The sequence below is a fragment of the Perna viridis genome, chromosome 15 (assembly GCF_037379345.1).
Source record: "Perna viridis isolate PV_CMFRI_1.1 ecotype Kerala chromosome 15, ASM3737934v1, whole genome shotgun sequence".
Lineage (NCBI taxonomy): Eukaryota > Metazoa > Mollusca > Bivalvia > Mytilida > Mytilidae > Perna > Perna viridis.
Genome location: NC_142459.1, coordinates 12,044,163 through 12,063,995, shown reverse-complemented (window position 1 = coordinate 12,063,995; position 19,833 = coordinate 12,044,163). Strand labels below are relative to the sequence as shown.

At 33.4% G+C, this 19,833-nt stretch overlaps 1 protein-coding gene across 1 annotated transcript; it reads right to left on the bottom strand.

Moving 5' to 3' along the window:
• Nucleotides 1–1,356: 1,356 nt before the first annotated feature.
• Nucleotides 1,357–19,203, bottom strand: LOC148596947 (microfibril-associated glycoprotein 4-like). Its single transcript, XM_088564350.1, has 6 exons — nt 19,081–19,203; nt 17,647–18,025; nt 8,278–8,414; nt 4,703–4,799; nt 2,671–2,835; nt 1,357–1,674 (listed from the first exon to the last, which is right to left on the bottom strand). The coding sequence occupies exons 1-6, from the start codon at nt 19,201–19,203 to the stop codon at nt 1,424–1,426; spliced, it is 1,152 nt and encodes a 383-aa protein (XP_088420476.1). The 3' UTR covers nt 1,357–1,423.
• Nucleotides 19,204–19,833: the final 630 nt, after the last annotated feature.

Here is a 19,833-nt window from a genome sequence, read left to right as displayed (position 1 = left end):
CAGATATATTGAAACGCCGCAAAAATACCATCGCATAACCTCTATAAATATTGCACATACTAACAGAGATCACAAAAAGGCCCTGACAACAAAACTAATTAAATTCAAGGTAACATAACGATAACACTTCTTCATTAGAAACTAAAAAAGTCAAATAACGATAGAAAAACACATTGATGACCAACATCTGCATCCAATATTCTCCAGCTACGTCACCCAACCCTAGTTTGTACGACGCCCAGTCTCGGAAGAAATCAACAGTACCATCCTGCCTCTTCTGTACCACCTGTTAAGAGATAAGTGGTTGTTTATATTTTAGCAAATTGGACAGGCGCATATCTGCGGTTGGGTTAAATAGTTTTATAATGCCTTAATCACCCCCTTTTAATGTAAGGTCAAAAATGAATTGAAACATCAAATAAACACACCATAAAATTCACTCAGTAATATATCCAAATACTTCAACATACAACAAATAGAAAAAATGAACTGCATGCTGCCCTGTGGTATGAGGATTTCCACGTTGTTCATTGTTGACTAATGGGTGGCCTTGGGCTGACACTTTTCATTCCGGTTGCGTTGTTTTCTCTTTGACATACATGTATACACCATGCTTATTTTCGTTATACAATGAGATATCCAATTACAGAACGCTCGCAGTTACTAAAAGCTAGCTCAGAACATATTAAAGAATGAAAATAGTTTAACATCAAAATTACCTGCATTAGAAATAAAAGGTAAATGAGTAAAGCTCGTACCTTAATTGTGAACATTTTCACATCATATAGATGTATAGCAGATCTAATAAGCCAGCAGCCTGTTGCGTACTAAATCAGGAATAAATTATTGTCGATTAGTAGGTCTGTAAACCCACTCAAAACTAAATCCACTTTATGTAGATTAATTCAGTAGATTTGAAACTGCTTCATGGATTGATAGTGTTCATACATTCTGTATAATATATATCGGCAAAAATACCGAAGCATCAGAACATGGGAACTCTTGAATTTAGAGACTTTAAAACAAATACACATGGCCAAAGCGTAAAGACGATTTACATAGTACATAATGCACCGAACAGGATAAAATACAATAACAATAAATTTAAATATAGGGAAAACCAAAAAAGAAAGAGTTTTCTGCTCCTCCAATAGCACTCCCACATTGCAAAGATTATATATGTATTACCCGGTAAGCAATGAGGTCGATGAGTCAAGTAAGACGTGAAATTTAACTTTATACACAATGCACGTCTACTAAGCACTAAAATGTCGAATCATAACCTAAAACATTACTAACATGAACACACAGAACAAAATTCATAAATATGTATTCTTCCATTTAATTTCATGGTACTTGTACACGAACACGTAAAGATAGTTGTCGTATTTAATTCAAAAAGAAATGGTTTTTTTTTCAGTTGTTATTTGATCATCATGGCGGTTGTTTTCATTGGATCTCCAGTACCACTCTTCCAAGGCCAGATAAATATTGTGTCCACAGCCAATCCAAGGTTTGCTATATCGTAATAGCGACCGTTGAGGTTTGCGTAGGTACAGTACCCATACCAAAAGCACCCTCCTCTCAAGTCAGTACAGGCCCCGCTGTTCCATGTGTCGTGGTCACGGTCTGTTGTTGTAAACTCTTGACTGTTTGAATAGTCCATCAAGTCACCTATATTTGAAATGTGGTTGATACATTAAGCTCCTCATTCTGCCCTTTTTGGGCATTATTGGTTACTATTTAACTACCAATTACAAGTGGCTAATACTAAATATACTAAGGTACCAAATTTTCAGGTACCATTTCAGCATCACGTAATTTTTTACATTTTAATAGTGCTTTTAATATCGTGAAAACGGAAGGCTGATTGGCTGATCAAAAAGGTCATCTGAACAGGAAAAAGAATGAAATGTCGTTAGAAATTGAGATTCTATATGCTGTGACATAATGGAACAAGGAAGTAGCAGTCTTTGTTAGAACAGTGGAACCGTGCAAATTTTGTAATGTGTGATACATTACCCTAAAAAGGCTAGTATTCAATCTAATCTGTCTGGTCTTTGGAGAAGATTCACATTGACAATGCAATAGTTTTTGTTTTTATTGTATTTCAGTTACATTTACAGAGTAATTCCCCTTTATTTGAATTATGCAATACATTCTAATAGTTTATATCTCCTAATACCAACGAAAAGTCACATGTTAATTCATGTTTATTATAAGACATTAAACAAAATATAAAAAAAATGAAATTATATAGGCTTTCAAACCATGTATTATATGTTACATGATTCTTAGCTGGAGTGGTATTTATTAGGTCATTTCCTTTATTAGATAGGTACTGAATTTTTACCGAACTTTCAACAATTAAAAATAATGACGTAAAGTACTTTTATCTACAAGAATGTAATTTAAGAGAAAAGCCAGCTGCGGATCGACATTCTTCGATTTCCAATATCTCACGTGGCTAATTTTTATATACAATATAAAGGTAAATAGAACAAAACATGACCAACCGACCGAAATATTAATTCAGAGTGCATTTGTACAATTCCAACATTTAACGGTTTGAAGCAAGTGGCAACTTAACACCGTCTAAACCTTTTAAAACATATGTAAAACTACATGCGCATTTGTGATTCAAGTAATGAAATCTACCATATAACAAACCTGTTGTTCCACTATACCCTGTAATCGACAATCGGTAGTTAGTTGTCTCACTGTCAACAACAAACGTCGTATACTGCGCCCATCTTTGTTCACCGTGGAAGTCTTCAACCTCGATACGGAGTGTGTATTGTCTGTTGTTAGTATATAGATGCAAATATTCGTTACCTGGGTTAAAGTAAATTACATTTGTATATCATGGAACATGTCAATGTAGAATTCCCCTCATCGGAGACAAAAGCATATGAAACAGACCAGTAATTATTTACTAGAAGTGAAAAACAAAGGAAATCAGGACTAAAACAGAAAACGGAAGAACATAATCTAAGAAAACGACAAAACAGAGAAAGACACACCAAAATAGAATAAAAAACAACAAGAACAACACACACACACACACGCGCACACGCACGCACGCACGCAAACACACACACACACAGAAATGCGATAAGCAACCTGAACTCCACTAAAAACTGGGAACATGGATATGGTGGACCCTTAGGATAAGCAATCTCTACACCCGCCGAGTTGTCCACAAACTGTCACTATATAAAATGCATGATACCGTAAAAAATGGGGTTTCATTGTGTAGATGGATACACAATAGAAATCGGCATTCCGTAAAAGTTCCGTCCAAGACAAAATAGGAATTTATAGGTACAGGACCATTAGGAATATGTTTAAAATACTTCCCAAACACAAAAGTCATCTTTATGGTTTTTATATCAATGTGTTTTTTAGAAATAAACAATTAAATTTACGTCACTTGTAACAATTGCAATATCCCCGCTTTCACAGCTGTTAACCTCGAAATAAAATTTAAAAGAAGGTGTTTTTTCCTGAATGGATGAAAATATGAAATTCGTCTAAATATAAATTTACTTTTAAGTACAATAGTACGCTCCCGAAGGGAGCGTTTAAGGTTGTATTATCAACTTGGTTCTGTATACTTAGGGCGAGAAAAGGCATCAATATCCGGTTTGTACCTTTATTTTCTGGAGCATTACGGCAGCTTCATTTGTGTATACTTGTATATATATGTTCGATTGACCCAAACCAGTCAAGTAAAATATTTGCTAGTTTCGATAATTAAATACAAATCGAATCATAGCTTTTCCAAGATAGGGTTGGCCTTACAGTATGGCGCCCAGATGTTTATGAAAATTACGTAATCAATATTACCTTTAATTCTCGGATCATAAAAATTGTGAAACGAAAACGAAACAAAACGAAACGAAAATAATCGATAAAAGAAAGAATCGAAACGAATCAATTCTATAAAATGAATCAAATCGTTATAAATACATAATTAAACTATACAAAATGAAACAGAATGAAGCGACACTAAATGCAACAAAAGAAATCTTTTAAGACGTTTCGCAAATTATAAGAATCACAATGTTACATGTAACCTGTGCGGGACAATTTGACCATTTCGGACCATGACAACCAATAATTCCTTATGAATGCCGGACATTTCGCCCAATAAACATATCACATCATGACATCAGTATAATGCTGTAGGACAAATATATATCATAACATAATTTGCCATACTTGAAGGTTATAAATATAAAATATCAAATCAGAGCTGACAAAAATTATCAAAGTTGTTTTTAATTAATGTTTCTTCAGGAGCGTTAAAGGTTTCAACTTCATCATATTACTCAACTGATAGTACATGTAGCTATCTAATCTCAATCTATTATTTTCATTTGCTGCGAAAAAAGCACTGAAATGTTGCCAACAATTCTTCACTTTTTTACCACAGACAGTCGGAATGACACACTTTAAAAAGTATAATTCTTGAATAATTAAATTTGATTTGTACTTGTAACAACCTTTCTAATTGGTTGGTATACCTGGCTTGGTACTATGACGTCTTCAAGTCGACTGGTCTCTTCTACGGATTACTTATTCATATTTAACCAGTCATCCATTGGAATTAAATTATAATGATTTTTTTTCTAATTTCTGATCTGTTTAAAATTAAGAAACATTCCACAATTGTTTATATTGCTCAGAAGATACATACCCATCCAATATTCCCCAGCTACATCACCAAACCCTAGTTTGTACGACGCCCAGTCTCGGAAGAAATCAACAGTACCATCCTGCCTCTTCTGTACCACCTGTTAAGAGATAAGTGGTTGTTTATATTTTAGCAAATTGAGTTTACATTTGGTGTTACATGTAATTATCAAACAATGTACATGTAATAACAGTGATATTGTAACAGCAGAACAGTATTGGTTTTGTACGCGACAACCCTCTCTTGGGTCTCATTAACTTAATTTCCGCCCATCAGTTAAAAGTTATCGGTTGTTACAATGTTTTTTGCACAGAGCAATGCTGTATTTTTGACATATCCGAGGAAGGTACTATAAACTTCATTTTAAGTATGGAGATCGTATTTTGAAATACAAAAAAGAAAGTAAGAAACAAGTAGTGATTTGACCCAATTCAGTACTGGCGTAAAATAGATATAGAATAGAAAACATGACTTTTCCAATATTGGCCTTAATTGTTATCAGGCCTTCCAAAATGCATATGGATATACAAATATTGACTTTTGAGAGTTGCAAAATACTAGTGTAAGAGAATGAAGCAAGTTATTATCAAATTAAAATCGCTCGGATTTATGACCTATTTCACAACTTGCACACTGAACACTATGAATTGGACGGATTCTTTGCATTTGCATAATAAACGTATACGGAGAAGCTCTTAACAAGCCCCTGAAAATAAAGTACTGGACGGGTATCATTTTAAGCGCGTCGTAAAAAGTTCCGAAATCTGCCTTGCACAGATCACAGTAACACAACGTATACAGATAATCCAATGAACTCCAATGGTTCCGAAACTCAAGTTCATTTTACGTGTCTATTTCTGAATCAGGAAGATGGCGGTTATATCTGTACCTGTTTTTTAACATCTTCTATAGCATTTATAGTTTTTGAGTACTTCAATAATTTTGATATGCTTCAAAGCACTGTATATTGTACGTGATACACTTACAAATGTATTGCTGAAATTCCATGTTCTTCAGGATTATATTTTACTGATTTTGAAGGAAATTCAAAATACATTTAGCATGAACGTTCTACCTTCCTACATCACAATTGATACTGATCTACATAGGGGGGTAATTGAACGATGAACAATTGAACAATTTCCATTCATCGCATGTATTAAATGACTAACCATTGATCAGAAGTTTAACGACCTAGCAATCAATACAAGATTGAATGTGGAAATACGTAGGTTGTTTAAACGATTGTAATTATTAATAAGAGAAAAAAAACTAGTAATCATATGAAATATGATATGGACTGAAATACAAATGTTAAAACAAATATTATTGTAAAGATAAATATATGAATGTTGAAAGAGACCGACATTTACTTCGACAATATAAAGTATAATATACAGGACAAGCTGAACTTAGGCCACGTGACATTGTGGCACTGTAATCCTTTCGGCTTTTTAACATGTAGTTTGACTGAATTCATACACGTAGTCTTGTATTTACAATAAATTTCAGTAATCAAATTATGGCTTCATTTTAACTACAAAGAAAGGAGATTCTGAAATACCAAAATAACGGTCATGGTTTACTATTGATTACATTTAGATATAAAGAAAATAAATATGATAAGATGCTTAAACTAAAAGTTCCGCTTTCAAATGTCGATGCATTAGGTCTCGCACACTAAAGCAAAATATAAGTTGAAAAGAGCAACAAAGAGAATTAACTTTTTGCAAATTATTACAATAAGTTTATTTAAATGATTTAAAGCGTTTGAATGTAGATGGTAGAACTGGTTATCGTGTATACGGTATACAGCAAGCTATATTACTTCCCGTTACAGTCGGCCGTAAAAACTCAGCCAAATAAGCAAAGAAATACAATAATTGTGGTTCAAAATATGTAATTAACGAATGAAATTATAACAGTCACTTGAACGCAAAACAAATTGAAATACATGTACATGTACATGTAGCAGTTGTGAAAGCGACTTAATGGAAATTTATCGACAGCAGTTATTTCCATTAAAACAACTAATAATATAATGCCGAACCAAAGTCAGACATAACAGGACATTGCTGACATTACATCGTACTTGCATAAGTTGCATCGCAGATGCATAAAAAGGTCAAAGTTTACAAAAGGGTTGTATCGCAAATACAGGATTGATTGATTGATTGATTGATTGATTGATTGATTGATTGATTGATTGATTGATTGTTGTGGTTTAACGCCCGAGCAGCAATATTTCAGCGATGTTCAGGCGATGAACATGAAGTGGTTGATAAAATGAACATGAAATGATGAAATGAAAAATCGGATAGGACACAGGGATAATGGGGTCGACACATTTTGATTGCCACTGGAAATAGAGAGAGGTGGGTAGGGTCAGGCAATTTAGCCTCCTGTGGCGGAGCCCTATGGTTCCTATTCCGGGAGAATACCACTGTACGGTTCTTTAACGTGCGAGGAGCGTGGCATCTTTCCCAACACGGTGCACCACTATGGTTTGCGGTCTGGTTTTCCGTATTATAGCCTGACAACCCCAAGCATGTAACACGCCAGGGGTACACCATTCCACCACCTTGGGCACACAACCCAGTTGCTCTATGGGCACTACTTAGTCGCCTTTTACGACATGCTTAGCGCTGCTGCAGGCCTATTCTTTTGACACCCGGACCTGCACGGGTCGTCAATACAGAAAAAAGTCTAAGTTGAACAAAAGGGTTGTATGAGGACTAAGCAAAATGGTTGTTTTATCGATACTTTTATGTATAATTAGCAATATATAAACATTTAATACTGGGTGAGTTCACTTATTATAATAAATATATACCCATTGTAACAAATAAAACAACTAATTTGAGCTATTCCCGTTACTTAACATGGAATAGTTAAACCATGATTTCCTGAGAAAATAATATGATACTATATGTAAGTACTAGTTTATTCGAGTGTAGGAGGGATCGCTCTTACTTGCTACATGGACGGACGGACGGACGGATGAATGAATGGGTGGACAATGTGATTTCCTTACATCTTACACACTCTAATTCTAATTCGTCGCTTATTGGATCAGTATATATTTTTATAATATACAACATGCAGTAGGTTCAAAATCTGGACCAAAATTTCATCATTTAGTAATGTGTAGTACATGTAGGTGTAACCTCTGTGGGGATGAAGTTAGAGGGCCTTATCTATATATCTTAGGGAGATTTTCATCCTAGGTTCTAGAAGATTTGGGATGACTTGCCCATGGACCGAGTTGTTGTTGAATAAGTTTGCAGATCGGACTGATCGGCCATTTTCGCTTCATTTTGTGTTTCAAGAAAGACTCAGTAATTTCAGTAGATTAGTACTTTAAACAAAATGTTTACTGAGAGACTGAAATCAGAGGATCCCAGTAATTCTAAGGTCATATATTTAATATGGATATATGGTTCAGAGGTCAGAGGTAGTTCTAGGTCAGAGGTTTAATTCGTATAGATTTCCGTAATAATCTATTATTTCATTTAACAGCATATCAAGGTTTTTGTTTTAACAATAGGGCTGTTTTAGATCGGTCAAATGTTACACACCGTCCAACCGCCCACTTCACAGAAGACATCTATCCCAAGAGTGGAACTTGGCGGGAAAACATGATACACACCACGCGGACACGAAGGTGGGAGGTCGTTACAATCAGTCGGCTGGATACTGCTTGGTATACATGGAACTGAAATTTAAAACAGAATTTCACGGGAACATGATGCAGGGTCCGGTGTCATACGAGAAACATGATCTGAAAAAGAAAATTTATCACGAATTCCTGAGCTGTGTTTTCTACTGAAGTTTCAATTCAGAGCGATCTTATTTTTGCGACATTTAAGTTGTAGGGAGATTTTTCGAAAAAAAAACTTAAGATTTGAATGCTCACTTTTCGTAAATGCATGTACAATTATCTTTTAAAGGTTAAAATCAAAATTAAGGCATTTAACAAGAACAATGAATTTGTTTTAATGTATACAAGTCATGTAAACATATTTGATTTTTTTTATTTCAAAAAGTTTTTGAAAAAGTCTTTGCGCTTCAATGTGACTTATCTTATTGTTTAAAGAAAAAGAATTTTCCGGTTTTTGATTAGTCATCGAAAATCTGTTTACATTGGCTATTGTGCACAAGGACGCATTAAAAAGTGTCCAAAAATATAAATATACGTGTACACAATTTGTTTTTTATAAACACCGATTTGATTGTACATGTATGTAAATTTGTCTTAAAACATTTTTTAAGATCTTTCTGCTACATTTGAATTTTGGTACAACAGTATTTTTGAAATTCGTCATATTTGTACATCTATATATAATAATTTCACTGTATATACATGTAGATAGAAATACAAGCTTACAGTGTTCAACAAGATTTTTACGGGTAAATATATAGCATTTCCTTTGCGAAAATACCTTTTGAGCATGTCCAGAAAAAATAAATAGAAGGGTGCATGGTGAGCTTGCTTTTGTCAAGACCCTATCCTGTTAATTTTACGAATAGATATCTTAAAACTGAGCAAAGTACCTTCAATTTTTGTCATAGCCAATCCCATATTTGTTATTTGTAATAAGGGGGAGCAATCCTCAACAAGAACACACATCATACTTCCGGTGTTAAAACTGATAGTACAACAGGATGTTTCCTGTGCGCACAATCGCGCACACGACAACTTAGAAGCAACTTCGCGTGAAAAAAGTCTCGAAGTTCCCGCGGAAATTTCAAATCCTTGATATACTGTAAAATGATCGTTGTTAAATTCTGAATGAACATACGAGGCTAGAACAACCATTAACACAGCACATCTTGGAGTTTTCTTGATGAATTTCATTTCAGCTTTTTGACAAATACACTGAAGTATTCTAAAAAAACATCAAAATTTCTGAAGCTGACGAATCTACAAAATTAATTCTAGTTTTGTATGGTAATTATTTTTTTACTCCTAGATTGAAAACCGTAGTAAACTACTGTCACTCTTCTAATGGCAATGACCTTTGACGTTAGTATCGTATGAACACGTTTCTTTGTTGACTTTTGTGATCCATTGTTTTGAGTTAATTCTATAAAACGTGTTAATTTCCCATGGTAGTTATACAATACATTTTGTTAAAACTCGGTCAATTTAAACAACCCAGTACATTCGTCCTCTTCAGGAAAATTTATTTTAAAAATGGAATATATACAACAATATTCAATTGTGAGAGTAATCGAGGGAACCAAGATTCTAGCCGAAATCGAAAGAACGTAATCCCGGGACAAAAACCAGACATGGAAAATAGATAATCACAACAAAGAACATAAAGTAACTAAAATAATACAATGTACATACAAAGCAACAGTGGTAAATGAGCAACTCGGACTCAACTAAAAACAGGGAGGATGGACCAGGTGCACCGGTAGGGTAAGCGTCCTCTGCTTTTTTTAGAATCATCCGCCGATTTGTTCATAGAACGTTAAGTTCATTGTAGAAGAAAGAGGAAAGGAAAACTATGAAACGTTGAACAAATCAGTTTTCATGGTGTAGATGGATACACCGTAACGATCCACGAGTTCATGATGGCAAAATTTGAACCATTTAAGGTTCCATTATTGTTATTTTATTATCTTGATCTTTGTCCATCTAACATTGCATTTCTAAGTCAAAACTATGACACTTCAGTGAAACTTATCTAAACCGAACACCTGTTGGGTTGTAGAACTGTTTAGACAGGTGTTCGGTTTAGTCAGGTTCTAAATACATTAAACTGACACAAAGGGAATCAAAATCTGTCTGGTTTAGACGGGTTTTTGGTTTATTTAGAGTTCAATTTCGACAATGTTCATTGCATTTTATTCGCGTGTCCATAAGCATGGGGTTAACCATCTTTCTACGCAAATGTGGAGACGTAGGAAAGATGCAATGTGCAGTTTTATAAATCAAAAGCCTGCCCAACTCTGTGATTGTGTGTCCTTCATTTTACGGAAACGAACATCGCGCTGATGGTTTATTGTACATGTACATGTGTCGATGACATCATGAACTCGTACATGTACACTATTGAGACCATACAGCTACATGAATACATGCAGCACATTTGAAAATTATAATCGCTGAGAAAAACTCTGAAACATTCATTAAAAATCAGACAAAAATTATATTAGTCTTGATGTAAGATCCATTTATATTATTTCATTTTATTGGGTATGGTTGAATATTTGTATAGGTATTTGAAAATCTGCTATTTAGCACATATATGTATCAGTGACGTCTTAGCGGTATAGTTCATCTACATGCACCAATGCAGACATTTCATGCATTTCAGTTGAATCTAAGTGTTTTCTTACACTATGCCAGAGCAATTTCAGGTGGCAATTTGTTTTAATTCTGTCAGATTTTATCACACAGCCATTAGTTCTAAACTACAATGTTACTGTTTGACGACATTTACATATGCATGTTTGTAATGTACAATATACCTAATAAAGGTATCAATCTGCCATTTGTATTGACACTTGACAACTATATACAACATTTTCGTTTATTTTGGAGCGCTTCGGTTCTTCTCTGGAATTGATTTTAAAAATAGTTCATATGTATTAAATTGCACAAGGATATATTTTTTTTTGTATTCTTTTGAAATTGTTTAGCATATATTCATTATTTGTCAAATAGTCACAAAATGTATAATGTTACTATGTAGATTTTTTAATAGTTGTGAGAAAAACAGTTAATTTATTATTTAGGGATAATAACAGTGCACTTGCTTTAAATAAAACTGATATACTGATATCTGTATATACAGTGTAGCAAACCGAATAAAAAATATTACATATAAATACTAAAGATAAAGAAATCAAGACTCACACAAAATATAATAAATCGCTAGCAGTATGAACTACAAAAAATTGGCAGTCACACCAGATGCTCCGGAAAAAGGTCAAGTCAAAAACAATTCACACTTGAGCGACATGATTTATTTGAAAACAGTATAATGATGTACGTGTAAATAAAAACAAATAATGCGCAAATGGTAGAAGATATCCGGAAAAAAAATTAAAATAGATTTGTAGTATGATTGCCAATGAGACAGTCATCCATTAAAAGCCAAGCAACGAAAAATTACAACGTTTTAAATCAATACAGAATACAAACACTTTTCACACATAGGACAAAATACAACATCTATATCTACCTCGAATGACTACTCGCTTTTTCTGTAAGCTAGTTCAAAAACCCAAAGCAACTGATGAACACACTTTATTTATTCAATCAAAAATATCATTAAAAACACGTCCAATATGATTAAGTGAAAATGTATTATAAAATGTCTAAGCAAAACAAGGTCTTCGTGCAAATGCCAAGATAAAAAAAGCTATGAAGTTAATTAACTTAATTTAAAAAAAAAATACCATGAAACCTGAGAAAATACCAACAATATATTTGAGCACGTCAGGATTTGATCTTGAATTTAACATAACATAGTAGTAAATCATGCGATAAAATTAACATTGTGCCAAAGATTTACTTGAAGATTTCTAATGAAATGAGTCTCTGTGTAATTATAACGACCTCACCCAAATTTATAAATGTAATTGAGAAAATACCGTAATGAAACATGTGACCTTGCTTCTTTGACTTGCTCAGTCAGACTCAGTTATGTCAATTGTGCTATATCACTGCACATAATAAATATCGAGTTTGGTTATGTACCACCATCTGTTTGATATGTAATCACTAACCAGATAAAATAAAAAGCAAAAGTCACCTGATATATAGTAAATTAGAAATTGAACACAACAAATAATGTTTCTAACTTTTCACCATTTTAATTCGACATATTTTATATGGTCATTTGACCTAATTATACATTGTAATTACAGTTCGACTGTCGGTACTACTTGTAACCTTTTTACTACATATACATCTTGCTTCAAAAAAGTAACTCCTATTTCACGTTCTTGGTCAGATTGTATTAATAACCTATGTCACTCGTTAAAAACTCTGCATTCACGCTTCTAAATTTACGTTCTGATGAAATATTATCTAATATTCCTATGCAATTTTCTGTCGTTAAAATACATTTTGTACCAATCTTCGCAAAATCTGAAACCATCTGTTTGAGTTCTAGACGTCAATGCGGAGTTTATAACGCGTGACATGGGTTATTTATACAACCTGACCAAGAACGTGAAATAGCAGTTACTTTTTTTATACACGAGTATTGGTGATAACTCAAAATTATAGTAAGACTTTATTGGTAAGCAAATACAGCTCATAGAATGCTGTTTACACAAATATAAACCAAATATATAATTATCGTTGAACTAATCAAATAATAACTTATTAATACATGTACATTATCAATTTTGTAAATAGACAAGATATACAGGATACACGACAGAGAGTATGTAGGGTTTATTAATAACAATTATACATTATTTCTAAGTTTTCCAGCAAGACATAAATATTTACCAAGATTATTTAATTCTTTTATATTATGAACAGACAACAAGTTTAAAAGTAGAAGATCTTCTCCAATGACATGATGTTAAATATCTCCTTTTGATATTGTCATATTTTTCACATACTAAAATGAAATGGTACTCATCTTCAATATCAGCATTGTCCCACATATAACAAATGCGCATATTTCTATATTATAAAATCTCCCCGTCTCAACGTTCAACCTTGTGCGAGGAAATACGATATCTACAAATAAATGGTTTATAAACATAGTTTACAGGACGATCTAAATAATATTGTAAACAATATGGATCATACACAAATCTTTACAATGCACATTTTGGTGGCTCATCATAATATGCCCCCATTTCACTAATAAATCTGGCTTCCACTACTGCCTTGAATTCACTCATGAATAAATCAATATTACATGTAGTAGCATCATGGCTTAACCATACATCTTGAAAACCATACAGATATAAAATATCTTTTACTTTACATAACCAATTGTGTTCATCATTAGGCTTTAAACAACATCTATCATATATATCATAATAGCAAGCCTTCACAATACAAATGTCTGTATTCATCAGCTTAAACCAATATTTAATCCTTTTATTATATCTATTTATAAACATTGGACACCTTCCAAGCTCACAGTATACCATATAATTAACTGTTGAAGAACTGACTTTCAAGATTCGTTTGAGAAATTTTAAATATACCTTTTCAATATCATCTGACTTATGACGTCCCCAAACTTCACATGCATAATTTAATATGCTTGATACATAAGTATCAAACAATGACATGAAAGTTTCATGATTAAAACGATAATCATGGATTTTGTTATACAAACTAAACAAGGCGTTTCTACCCTGATTTGCTAACATCTTTTGAGTATAGGCAAATTACCGGTTTTTCTAACTAATATACCAAGGTAAACAAACTCATCGTACGTTTCAATTAGACTTTTATTTACAAACCACTTTTCGTCAGTCTTCACTACTCCTCTATTTCTAAAAACAACAACCTTTGTTTTTGACAAATTTATGTTCAAACCATATTCACTAGAATATTTATTAACACAATCAATCATATTTTGTAACTCGTCAACGCTCTCATTGAACAAGACAGTGTCGTCGGCATACATAATAAGAAACATTTTTAGTTCGTATGGCCGACATCCTTGTCTTATCAGTTCAACTTCCATATCATTAACATATAATGTATATAATACGGGTGATAAAGATTTCCCTTGCATGAGGCTAATACTACTATTGAAAAAAGTTAGAGATGACGCCATCAAGTTTAATACAACACTTAATTTTTAAATACATAGACTTAATTTTATTGAGTAACTTCCCTGTAACACCACATTTAACAAGTGTTAACCATAATTTAACATGAGATACGCTACCAAACTCTTTTTTATAGTACAAAACAACAATACAACCTTTTCGAATTACCGAAAGATTTTGATATCATAGAATAGAGAGTGAAGATGGCATCTGTTGTACCGTACTCGGGCTGAAAACCAAACTGACATCAGTAAGAATAGAATGTTTTTCACTCCATCACGTTAGTCTTAAGTTGATCATAGCGTAATTTTTTTTCCGATGTTAGATATTAATGATATCCCGCGATAGTTTCCGGGCTCGTTTGGTCGGCCTTTTTTGTAAACTGGAACTACAATACTTTTTGCCCAGAGTTCTGGGAAGTAACCAGAATTCAGTATAGATTTAAATAGTTTACACAAGACTGGTTTAATAAAACGCCCACTGAATATAATGTATTCGTTCATGACTTTGTCGAAAACTGATCATTTGTCACGTTTTAACCTCTGCATACAAGTTTCTATATCTGTTTCTATAAATGGAACATCTAGTTCTTCATATACAGTTTCTGTATCATTGTAATCACTAGTCTCTGTGTTTTCTTCAATTTCGTTGGAGATAAAGTTTCTGAAGTTCTCTGAATTGTTCAAGGCTTAGTACACTTCCAGCACAAGATTTTCGTTTTTTAAACTTTTTTGTAAAATTGCTTCGGATTAACTTTTTGAGCAAATCTAACATGTTACCACGTTGATATTTTTATCGCCTCTTCAGTTTATTTTCTACGCATTTATTTTTCTTTTTCTTCGATTCTATTTTCGTTAGAATGAAACTTATCAAAACTGTCTATACTTTATTTCATCTTTAAAATGTGTGTTTTTATTTTTGTTACTTTTTCCGAAAGTACGCAACTGCGTATTTGTGTATAGGAAGCTACGCCTCTGTCCAAGTACAAGGTAATACTGTCAAAGTACTTTAAGTCGTGGATACCTAATTTTCACGGATCTAAGAAGAAACAGAAGTTTGTGGATTCTTGAATTCGTGGTTTGAATGTTTTCAGTATTAGCATCAATGGGAATTTCTTATTCATTCGGAACTAAGTTTCGTGGTTATGTCTATCCACTAAAACCATGAACATCGGTACCCCATTAAGCAAAAGTACTTTCACAGTGATGTCAGAATTATTTTGGAGTTCTAAGAAAATGACTAAACAATAGTTTGTGAAGCTAACCTCTAATACACTGGCAAATATTTTTCACGTGAAATTCATGTGAAATTCACATGAAATTAACATGATTTTCATGAGAAATGAACTAAACACGAATTTCATGTGAACATTTCGTGTGAATTTCACGTGAAGGTTCCTTTCACCCAAATTTCACGTGAACTCTGTCACTTAGTTTATTTGCTCAATACAGGTGAAAATCATGTGAAAATCGTGTGAAAATCACGTGAAATAATTTTGCCCGTGTAGAGCACGAAGATAATTTTTAAATAGGGCCTTGCATTCATCCGTAAACCATGGTTTGTCACAAGAAACTTACTGTTCGCTCTTTAGACTTTACATGAGCACATATCACAATGTTCTTTGTATTCAACATTTATTTTTCGTAAACTCCTCAAAGATGTCAGTCAAAAGTTTACTTAAAGAGTTTCAACGCTGTGATCGATATTACTGTTTTCGTCTATAACTCTAATAAAGTCTTCGAACCTTTGTGCATTCATCATAATGTTTTTTTTTTTATTTCTTCTTCGCTCTCATCATCTTGATTACTACATGTACATTCAGTTGTGTTGTTGCTTTTGACAAAACATTCAGCTTCTATAGAAGCACGACATGAGTTGTTATTAAATTTACAGACAGAAAAATCTTAACTACATCAGACATATCAACATTTGAGATTAATAAGTAATCATTTGTACTACAGTCGTTCTTATTGTTAAATTTTATTGATTCGCTACCTCGATCAAACCCCGTTACAAATACGTAGTCCCAAGGACATACACAACTCTAAAATGCGTCGTCCTAAATTGTTAGGTGTTTTTGTGTCTTCAACCAGCCTATTTTGGATATTACTATCATTGACATAATCAATGAAAGATATAAGATATATTGTCTTGTAATTGTGAGTCTATTGCTTCACCTGCTATAAAGTCTGGTACATCGCCGACACGGTCGTTCAAATCTCCGAAACAGCTAGTTCTTTTGCTCAAAAATAGCTCATTATGTTCTTGAAGTACATCAAATACATCACAATCATATTTCGATAAAAATAATTTTTATCTTGTGTAAGATATATAGCACATATATACAAATTCTAATTATTATTTATTATATTTTTATCAATTTTTACCCATAGCATACTATCAGCACAATGTTTAACAAATGAGATGTATGGATCTAACCACTTCTTATAGGGTATGTAAGTCTCGTTCTAGTTGCATTTTCTTTGCCGGAATTTCCGATATAGAAGGTATTGAAATACGAAGACCGACCTGGATTTTATTGTTTACTTCCGGGTACTCTAAACGCTGTATAACAATGTAAACTATTTAAGTTTATGTTTTTTCTTACTACATTTATCATGTAGAAATAGTTATTTGTCATTTTTATCGGTATTTTTTTACACAGGAAGATTTATGCCCTAAACTCAAAGCTCTCCAAATGACAAATCTCTATGCTTTTGAATGGTAGATTAGGACCCATTCTCGTGAAATCACGGGGTCACATGACGAGACTTGCATACCCTACAGTATACTACAATACCACCCCCGTTAAACTTTTTGAATTTGAATTATTTGCTTTTAAAGGCAAAAGGCTTCTCTTAAAGTTATTGAGAATTAAGTAGAAATAGCGACTTTATGCCTGTGCTGTAAAAACAAGTAACGGTGGCCATGTTTTACGATGATTTCCATAAGCAAATGAACGTTTGAAGGAAGATACCCGGAATGATGCTGATGCTGCAATTTGACAATAATTTCGTCAAAGGAGACTATTGAAGAAAGCTTAAGGTAAAAAAAAAGAACGACGGACACAAAGTCATGACAATAGTTAACATGGATCTTAGGTTCAAAATATTTTGATAGTATTGATCTTTTTATTATCTTTAATAACGAATCTTGAAGGGTTTCAATACACTTACCCAAAAATTGAAACGGCTTCATATTCCCTTGCGAATCTTTTACATACTGATCACTACGAAGCATTATGTTACTTTTCTTACATTTAATTACAGCCACGTCTACTCCAGACGAACTATCAGATCCTTGTTCGAATTCACAGCGCACAGCAGATCCACAAAGACAACGCTGACCCATCTGATCTCTCACGAAAAATCTTAAATCCTTATTATGAATTGGATTATGGGCTCTCGATATCAAACTTGCAGAGTCCAAAACCACATGTGCACAAGTAAGGAAGCAATCTATACCATAATACGTTAGAAAACCACCCAATTTACCTGCTAAGTGGTTTGTTTCTACAGTTTCACCAACTTTTAAAAGTTGAGATGCAAGTTTACACTGAAAAATATATGTTCGGTAGTTGTGGTTGCATGATACAACTGTGCTAGTAAAATGCGCCTCGCCAAATGGAATGTAGCCCTTCAAATGGCAATAGAATGATAAACATTTTTCCACATCCATCCGAATGGTATACATATTTTTACCTTTTGATCGTAAAATGGATGGAACTAATGCTACAAGATTGGAATGTTTTTTTGAACAATCGTTCAGCATCTTTAAAAGAAACTCCGTGATCGATAAAACAGAATGGCCAATTCTATTTAATAGAAGATTACCATACGTTTGAAACTTGTTTGAAATCTTATCGCCATGAAGATTGTCATAAACCTGCTTAACCTCAAAACCAACAAAGAATTTTTCTAATTCAGGATAGTGTTTATCAACATCAGCAATAAGGACAAACTCGTTGGAACAAAATAGTTGGTGATTTTTACTCGAAGAACATCTACATCTGATTGCTGGATAAAGGCGCTTAAACTTTGTTTTGTTTTTGTTTTCTCGGTAGAATCTTCGCATCAACTCCCAAGCAAAGGCGCTCGCGATATTGCGATAATGTTCACAACGTTTGTTGTTCGATAACACGTTGCAACAGAAGACTGATTCATTAATGCCTAGCTCTAAGTAATGATTTGGTAACAGTCTTTCATCTCCTTTAAGAAGCAATCTGCAACACAGGTCATTGCCTTTAGACACAGCGTTTGTAACTCTTTCGATGTATTCAGCATCTGAAATCCCTTGTTCAATTTTCTGCTTGAGATAAATCATATGACCTATATCACTCATTCTGGCGGAGTTCTGATCTATAGTAAAACATTGAATTTTCATATAAAATATTTATAGAAAATAGAAAGCAAAATAGAATCAAAAGAAAATAAAATATAGTAGACATTTATTCCTTACAAGCGAAAGAGTCTAATTCGTCAATTTTCAATTCATTCATTTCCAGATGCAAAACCTGAATGCTTCTTGTTGTCAAAAATCACATAACAGAAGGGAACAAATAACCTCGAAGATAGCTCCGCATGTTAACTGGTAGTATATGTCTTACATACGCAACCTTCTAATCCCAAAGCTGGGATTCCGTAGCTCTGTTCAGTCTCTCTTTCTCTATATAGCAATTCAAGGCGTCTGTCGATTGATATGTCAACAAACCAGCCATTTAATGTCCAATCCATTCTTCTACACCCAATATTTTTCAAATCTATAAAATCATTTACGAAATCTAAACATACCATCACTAAAGTAGAAAAACGTGAAAAGTAACATGGCTCTGAAAGTAGTATGTTCAGTTTATATCAAATTCAGCCCTAAAAATAAACTTATTCAATCAGTGTAGATATAGCATGATATTCAGTAAAAGGTGTGCTTACTTTGCAAAAACCTATAATCAGTCCATCCACGCATTAGATGCGAACTTACAATGAAAATGGAGTCCCAAAGTGTATATTCTGCCGAATTAGATCAAAACACGAGATGTCTTTCCAAGAGATTTTGGCACATGATTCAACCTTACAGATACTTTTTGGAGCATGTGTCTAAAATTTCCTGATTGAAAACACATACAGGTATTACATTGCTAAGCAAAATGTTCAGTAATTTACTGGTATAAACGAATTAATCCGTACCTGAACTTCAGCATTTGTTGTTCCATGAATGCATATTTGTCACCGAAAGTGGAATGTGCTTTCTTCACAATACCGCATACCAATTAACACAAAAAATACAATATAAAACAAAACGCTACTTTTTCAGTGTAATGTTTATTCCCCTCCACCCCCCGAAAAAAAAATTACCTTTGGTTCTTT